Below are 9,029 nucleotides of genomic sequence, written 5' to 3' on the forward strand. Positions count from 1 at the left end.
GAAATTCACACATCTCACAAGTTGGAAGAATGTTTTTATATGTCTTAAAACATTTCTTTAAGCAAAAGAAGCAATAGTAGCAATACACACAACAAACATATCCTCATAGCAGTAGAAGTATTAAGTAGTACTAGTATAAGTAAATACAAAGCAGAATAATGAGGTCAAACTACATTTCACTGGAATCTGATGACAAGTCTTTCCTATCATCAGTTTTTTTCATTCGCTTCGAGGAAAGCAATTCAAACTGTGAAAAGTCAAATTAGTGTGAAAAAAGTTCCAAAATGTTGCATTGCAGATCCATTCTTCTTCAGTTCATCTTGTCTTTTCTGAGCTCACGTCTCAAAACTTTCATAGAAAACTGTGGTGACAGTCCGTATTGTTTGAAGAGCTAGATTTTAAAAAAGCCACACACACCCACAACAGAAAAAAAACAACGTTAATACTGAATAAAATAATTTGTTGATCATTTGAATTAAAATTGAATACAAAGTAGTCATGACAATGAAAAACAAACTAACAGCAGTTAGTGGAGACCCATCCTGCAACAGACTCTGCAACTCCGAGTCTGACAGATAAGTCAATGACTCCAAATCCACGTTCGTGGCAAGAACATAATCTGTTGACATAAATATGTGTTATAAAATAATACACATGGTAATGGTTTCCATTAACATTAAGTATTCAACATCATTTGTAGTATAATTACAATAAATACTTTTGCATGACCTTATACTTTTAGTTATTACATTCAATATATACAATATATATAATTCATGTCACATGTATTTTCTGCACACAATACTAATTTGAAAACGAGTAAAATCATATTTAAATTGTATGTATTTATAGAACTGTAAAGTAGGGTTTTCAATAATTTATTCTCTGGTTTTATATAAATATTAGGAAAAACTAACTAATTTCTGTTTTAGCAACAGTTAAAGCAGATCCAAACACAGTAAAAAATGAAAAACAAATAGAAGAAACATAAGATAAAAATAATACAGTTGCGATAATGATTACAATTACAATCAAGCTAATACATTTATGAAATGGTCACTCAAGGCAAAGGCTCAGACATGTAATGAATTTAACAAATGCAAATACTTACTAGGGCCTTTGGTTGTAGGACAAAGAGTCAGAGGTTTTTTGGAAAGATGTTGTTTGTTTACATGGAAAGACAATATTTTAAAATTAACTGATGATTTGTTAAAATCTCTTCAGTGGCATGATATATCATAACTTTTAAAATAAAACATTTTTATTTTATGCAAATAATTAAAAATAATAACAAGGAATGACAAGGTAACTTTATGTAATGTAACAAGAAAAGACAACATCAAGTTAACTTAACATGAACAAGGAATAAGAAAAACTTTCAGGTGGAAAAAGCAAAATACTATTACTGCTGGTAAGTACTACTAAATGTTCAGTAGCTTTCCAAGCTGCAAAAAGAAAATGTTATGCCTGGTTAAATACACATTAATGAAGTCTTACCAGTGGCTGCAGTAACGCTCACTCCACTGCTTAAGATGTTCTCAAACACAGAGTAGAGAGTGAATGTGTATCTAGTTCTAGCAGTGAGAGATGAGACTGTGTAAGTTACTGGTCCATCTCCGTATGGTGCAGCGATGTAGATCTCTGCATCATTAAACTGGAGAATAAAGCTGACGCTGTTGTTCACTTTGTTCCACTGCAGAGTGATACTGGTCTCATTTTGTCCTATTGGTCTGAATTGTTTTGCGTTTGGAGGAGCTGAGAGAGACAAATAGAGCAGTTAAACAGTGTCAGTAAAATTGACAAAGTTAAAGTTAAATATGTATCACTACATAAATACAAACTAATCAAGTGAAAATATTCTTTGTATTACTAGTATGAATGTTTTTTTCTGGATCCAGATGTCACATTCTGTAGTCATATCCATCACATGTTAAATGACAACAGTGATGTACTCCACTATAAATGAATAATTACAATGCACCAAAAGTTTAAAAATAAATTATTCTTAATGTAAAAAATTATTTTACAGTGTTGGCCAAAACAATGCTGAGTTAAATTAACATGCAATAAAGTCCATGTTGTGGAGTAGCACATTCCTTTAATGAATATTATACCCAGTAGATACGTCTTAGTTTTACACTGGTGCTCTGAAAAGCAGATGATGGCTCGCTAAGCAGATACAGAGCATAGAAATAAAGTGACATATATTACCGGTAACTGCAGTAATGTTTACTCCACTGCTTCTGACGTTCTCAAACACAGAGAAGAGAGTGAATGTGTATTCAGTTGCAGCAGTGAGAAATGGGACTCTGTGAGTTACTGGTCCATAATAATTATTTGGTGCAGGGATGCTGATCTCTGCACCATTAGACTGGAGAATGAAGCTGATGCTGTTGTTCACTTTATTCCACTGCAGAGTGATACTGGTCTCATCTTGTCTTATTGGTCTGAAGTCTTCTGCGTTTGGAGGAGCTGAGAGAGAAGAAGAGAAGGGAATGAATTTATCACCAAACAACTTTAGTTGAATATTTATTCATGCTCCATCTGGCTGTTAAGGTTGATCAACTTTGTATTTTTTGTTAACAAAACCTAATGGTGGCTATGAGAGAAACAATTATTTAAGACACGTTTGTATTAACAAGAATGTCACATTTTATACCTAACCACATCACAGCCTTCGTTTCATAGGACATACTGTATATAATGAAGAATAAATGAAGAATAAAAAACTCATAGGACTTAAAGTTTGACAACTATGGGGAAATACCAACATCACGTGGTACATTCAGCACACCACTCCATGTGACCTGCAAAAGGTGATGACTCAATCAAAAGAATTAACTCATGTTTCAAATGTAAATAAAGCCATCAATGACTAAATCATTGAGAGCAAAACAAAAGCTTCCTTTATCATTGCTCGGACCAAGACAGTAAAAATACAAAGATATCTTGTCAAATGACAGTGTACTCCGAAAGTGTGATAGTTACCCACTATGTAATATTGTCCAATTAATAACGTTGTACATTTAGGCAGCTGCATAGTATTGATGTCAGCCATTGCACACACTATACTTTCAACAAAACTTTTTGACAACACTGTGGACCGGCCCAGATTAGGCTGCACTCTCCGATCAACCTCTGTCATACTCAGGCCAAGGTTGATTACATGGTCTGTAACTGTTGCCTGGATCTCTCAAGATATTTTGACTCTTCCTCATCCTCTTTGCACACTCTAGCTCTTCCTCTCCCCCTCACCATGCCACCCCACACTAATGCCCGTCCTTGGATGGACTTTTGCCCCTGTCTGTCTCCTGCATGCTCCATATTCCACAGCTGAGTCTTACCCTTGCAGTATAAATGTGTTTGAGAACTGATTGGTTATGAGTTTCGCCTGTGAGCTAAATTGGACAGCAGTTGCGTTGGGTTGCTCTAATTTGTGAGGAAACTGAATTGTTCCCCATCTGGCCTAAGTCTATCCATCTGACAACTTTACAACAATACCACGTAACTATTATGTATCTAATATATGTGTGACAAGTTATTGTGATTGTTGGTCACTCTATTTAGCATGTAGGGATTTACACAATGAACATGTGTATAATTGCATTTGAGGGAAATATGATTCAATAGCTAACAAATGGAAAGTTTTTGTAGTATTATCTCTGCAAGGCTTACTCAGTGCAATTTGTGCTAAAGCAGTCATAAATGACTATCGTCATGTGAACAACTGACCTAATGTTCATATAAATAGTTTTATAGTTTGAAAAAGTCTAATAGTCATTCGATGATTGTACCAAAAGCAATTGAGAAAAACTGTAATATGTTGGCGAATACAGGACTTGATTTGAAGTAAAGAAGCAGGACATTAGCAAAATACAGTTTAGTTTTACACAGTCACATGGACAAGATTTAAATTCATCAGCTGTTTGATGCAACACATATAATGTATTTTGGTGCATCATGTTGACACAATTGCTATTCCCAACGATGACCCACCACCACCACCTGTAAATCAGTTGATTACTTTACTATTGTACAGAAGGTTCAATCTACTGCATACTTACACATACTTGTAGCATTTCTAAAACTTAGCTATGAATTTTAATAAATTTATGAGAATTAAATCCCAATTATGAATTTTAATATTCAGAAAATATCAATCTCTCGTTTCGGGGCACCACCGGAGTTGTTATTATCCTAGAGTCTCCGGACCTCTAGGTAGCTTTTAATAATTATACAATTATTACTATTGATCAGTTAGTTAATAATCACTAAATTATCTTAAATCAATCAGTCAGTCTCATATCTAAAGGGTCAATTCTCTTGGCAGGGACGTGGAAATAGGCAACACACACATTTCCTTGATTACAGTGAATTTATTAACTAACTAAATCGATGTAAAAGGGTGGTTAAATATATCAGGGCAATAAACAATGGCTGAACAATGAGAAATGGAGGTTCGATTGTGGGAAGCATTTGACTCATACGGCAGAGGAGAACTAATGAATGTAAGCTATGAGTTTAGGAGTTACAAGGCAATATTAACATTATGGGACATCCCTGACCACAGAATGTTTGTTGGGTCTTACTGCTTGTCGACGGCCTGCTTTGGCCTTTTGCACGGGTCCCACGCTAGCTTCCTGATCCTGGCTTTTTGCTAGGGATTCTCCGGGGTTCTCCGTGTCTGGCAATTTGGCTGTTTTCAGGTTTCCTTCGTTGCCGCTGGCGAGACCACGTGGCTTGGTCTGACCTCACTGAAGTTGGCTGGACTAAAAAGCTTAAAAGGGAACTTGGTCATTCCTGAATTAGACCAGTGTAACTTAACGGACTGATAACTTTAACAAAACAAAAGAAAGAAAGAAAATAAAACAAACTGAGGGGCAGATTGATGTTGCGGCACTTCGCAAGTGTAGCTTCAAGCGAACAAAGGGCTGGCCGAACTCTTAGGGCGTTGCCTGGCGAAGCACGGCGGAAGCGTCCAGAGAGCAGGGCGGAAAACCAGAGCACGAGGGGAGGAGCCGAGAGAGAGAGAGCGACGTCGTGTGTCGCTCTTTTGTTGCCTGGGGCGTGGTTCCCCCAGGGGGCGTTTCAGGTTTCCCGAGGGACTGCCTTTCTAAACTTTAATGTCTAAAAGAAAAGAAATCTATTTGCGCGCATTATAATCAAATATTTTCCACAATCAAACCTCAATGGTCAAACGGTTGTACCGTTCTAAGTTAAGCATTTGGTAACAGGAAACAATTGTCACATTATTGGTCAGGATAAGTGGGTGACATTTATACGGCATTTCCGACGATGGTATGTAATACTTATTTTGTCCACTTGGGGGATCTCAGGTTACATGAGGAAAGCTTAGATTAACCCAAAACAATCTTTCCTTCGGAACTGGGGAATTCAGCCTTAAATTCAAGCTGGATAATTAATAGAGTATAGTATGACATTTCTTTATCATAATTTCTAAAGGAAAAGCAAAAGTAACTTATTTAGATTCTTTTCAGCAATAATATCAACAACAGATAGCAACATTTGCATTGGGTGTTTGGAGACTGCAGTCCTTGTTCGGCTGTCCTGGATTATGCCACACGTAGGCGTAAAAAGGGGGTATCCCTTTGATGGGGTAATGAAACACAGAGCAAGATCAGTTGCCACGGTTACAGTTTTAGGCTGTTCAGGGAAATGCTAATCGCTGGTCAGGCACCACGTTATCAGCTTCGGAATAAAAAAGGTGCCAGTTTTCTAATCAGGCTGCTCAGGGATAGCACTTAGAGAAAGCAACTTTTCCACCCCCTTTCTGTTGGGGTCTCTTTAGCAGTCTGTTGAAGTTGATCTTTAACCCCCCTGCTCCTCTCTGGGAGAGGAAAAGAGGAATTTGGAGTAGCTCCAAACTTATTTAATATAAAATGCACAAATCCACACAGTTGTCCCACTACATACTGATGAGACACATTTAAGTAATCTATGAATGGTTTTAGTTTGTTCTAATGCAAATGTTTATGGTATTTGTTGTTTTTCTTGTTCTGAAACATTTTTTTATAAATGGCAAACAGCATGCTTTCAACACAATCACTAGATTTCCACAGGTTCATCTGCTGTATATAACTTTCTGAAAAACATTTAGCAGAAGAACAGTAAAAACCGCAGACAAACAGACTTGCCAAGGTACACAAATCTAAATTCAGTGTGAAACTTATCTTTAAAGTTTAATATATCATTGCTAATATATAACGGATACTGCCTTAATACAACAATTACAGTTTTTTTCAATTGACCCTTCGCTAAGCCCCGCCCCCCTTAGTTACTGTTGCTAAGTCCGACAAACTGTTGGCGCTGCCACTGTCTACTACTGCACTCCCTGGAGAAATATTGTCAAATTTGTTGGAAAAACACTTTTGCAGTTGCATTATACATTAGAAGGTTGTATTCAGGCTGTCGTCTCAACTCAAACGGACGTGAAAAAAATGAAAGATAGCAGCTAAAGCCTGCAAGTATCCCCGGACGATTGAGACAAAAGACAACGACATGAACGATCAACACTGTTACTGTAAAGCAGGTCTCTATTCATTATTACTATCATTAAAAAGCAGAACAGCAGGGCTTTATTAACTTACATTCAGTAGGAAGTTAGCTAGCGTTAGCTAACTAACATTACATTAGGAACTATCCACAGCTGACATTTTTCAGGATTTATTTTAGGTTTTGGAAAGAGAATAAATCGTACTTCTCCTTTCAACCTCTCTTGGTAGCGACTGCAACTATTACAAGTGCCCCAGGAACAGCGTTTGACCCTGTCTTAGAAAAATACAGCCAAAAAAAGCTAGAAAATGACTATTTTTGCATTTGAGTCAATGGAGCGCATCCATGAAAGTGTCGGACCCCAGATAGAGCGAGTCCTATACTGCGCTGTGATTGGCCAGCTGTGTATTCGGGGCGTGGCTTAATGAAGGGTCCAGGCTATTGAACTAAAGTTTCAAAACCATAACTCCATTTTTCAGAAAGCAAACCCATTTCTCAAAACTCTACGCACAAATCCCTACATTTCTCATTTCCTACACCATGTGGTCATTGAGTAAACATTGACATTCAATATTGTTCACTCAATCAGCACAGGTTGAGCTCAATTAGCACACAGCTACCCAGGTGGAAACACAAACAGTCAAAACTGATAACACAACAATCAGAAGCTTCAATAGACAGTTAAAAGGGCCGGAGTCAGTTCATCCAGTTTTGGAACAATGGACCCAGAGAAATCTGAAGGAAGAGGTTTAGGACACCAGGGAGGAGAAGGAGTAAGATGAGGAGGAAGAGCAGTATGGAGAGGAGTAAGAGGTGAATGAAGAGGAACAGTAGGAGTTGGAGGAGGAGATGGGATAGGAATAAGATGAGGAGTAGGAGGAGGGCGGAGGAGGAGGTGGAGAAGAAGGTGGAGGAGGTAGAGGGAAGAGGAGTAGGGAGAGGAGAAGGAGGTGTAGAACAAGAATCTCTGGCCTGTCCCAGACCAAAGACTGGACGCTGGGGCAGAATTGTTTAGTGTGTTGGACTGTACAGTACACTAAGGAGTAAAAAATGTGCAAATGTTTACATTTGTTATTTCTTTTGTTGTGTTTTTGAGGGGGAGATCCAAAAGCAACATTACTAATCACCAGTTTTTGAAGTATTGTTTTGAATTCATCTCACCAGTGTAAGACTGTGTTATAATGTGTGTGTGTTTTTCTGAGGGCTTCTGTTGTGTCTGAGGGCAAAGTTTGGTTTTTCAGCAAGATTGAATGGTTTTGAGTGGAAAGCTTAATTTTGACCTGAAAATGTTTTGAAAGATGTTTGGGTAATTGGGTGAGAAGTTTTGAATTTGTATTTAGAGTTTTGAGAAAAAGTGGCAAAATTTGAGAAATGTATTTAAGCTATCGAGAAAAACTGTAATACATTATGTAAGTAGAAATAAAATGCATTACTTGTTGAATAACAGATGAACGGTAAAGTGAGGGAGCACCTATCATCTGACCACAGTCCTGAGTAACTGAACATTGTGGTGGCACACTGCTCTGGCCTGTCTGGTTGCCCAACGGCCCAGTGTTGAAACATAGAGGGGCTCCCATCAGACCACAGTCGTTCCCGGTGCAGACCGATCCACACATCGTCACCAGCTGTCAGCTTTGTGATGATGTCATTTTCTGCCTGATTTCGTATACTGCAAGAGAAACAGCAGCATATACACATCAAGGGTGAGTTGAGTAGAACTGAAGAGGTAAAACATAACAGATAAAAGAAAATTAGACACTGCAGTGCATTGTTAGTGATTGTTGGGAAATATAATATTGAAGCTTAGGTGATTATTTAAGGATTTGATAACGTGTTCAGCCACTTTAACAATGTAGCTGTTAATTAACAAACCTAAAATCAGTGAAACATCATCTTACAATTAAGGTCAATTATCGGTACTATCAGTAATACTATACATACTACGTGACTCAGCTCCAAGTGCATTACAGTCATAAAACTAAGGATGAAAAATATCTATCTTACAAGCAAATGAATGAATAAATAATAATAATATTAAATAAAGAGAATCAGGAAGGGAACGATTCAAATAACAAAAAGGCTCAAATAAAACAGTTGGACAGATTTTATAATCTATTTAGGATTCAATCAATTGTCACAATACTAAATAAGCCGAATCAACAGAACAGATAGTAGTTGTTAAGTAGTTGGTTCAGTACTGAACTATTGTATGTGTTGGAGTCTTCATCAGTGCACACTGTACCTGGCTAGATCGACATAATTCTCCCTGCAGTATCTCTGAGCTTCAGTCCAATTAAAAGGTGTGTCGACTTTTACAAAGGATGATGTTCCATTTACTGAACCTGGAAATATATTGATGAAGAGAATTTATTAACAATGTGCTATGCATAAGTTCCATATAGCCCTTTGTTAATTCTTACGCTATAAGAAAACTCACCGTTGTAGCACACAGAGTAGAACAGGTCGTTGCAATTAACGTCCACCCATGTTCCACTGTAGCCATAGTAATAGAAATA

The 9,029-nt window shown here is 37.4% G+C and overlaps 1 protein-coding gene across 1 annotated transcript in view; it reads right to left on the reverse strand.

The window, feature by feature from the left end:
* Nucleotides 1-9,023, reverse strand: part of LOC123981034 — a 55,713-nt gene extending 46,690 nt beyond the window's left edge. Inside the window, exons 1-4 of the mRNA XM_046065639.1 lie at nt 8,951-9,023; nt 8,756-8,855; nt 7,947-8,182; nt 2,212-2,472 (exon numbers count right to left, since the gene is read on the reverse strand). Coding sequence (XP_045921595.1) covers nt 2,212-2,472; nt 7,947-8,076 — 391 coding nt within the window. The 5' untranslated portion in view covers nt 8,077-8,182; nt 8,756-8,855; nt 8,951-9,023. The remainder of the gene's footprint in view (nt 1-2,211; nt 2,473-7,946; nt 8,183-8,755; nt 8,856-8,950) is intronic.
* Between the last annotated feature and the right edge of the window lie 6 nt (nt 9,024-9,029).

Source organism: Micropterus dolomieu, linkage group LG12 (genome assembly GCF_021292245.1).
Source record: "Micropterus dolomieu isolate WLL.071019.BEF.003 ecotype Adirondacks linkage group LG12, ASM2129224v1, whole genome shotgun sequence".
In the NCBI taxonomy this organism is placed as follows: domain Eukaryota; kingdom Metazoa; phylum Chordata; class Actinopteri; order Centrarchiformes; family Centrarchidae; genus Micropterus; species Micropterus dolomieu.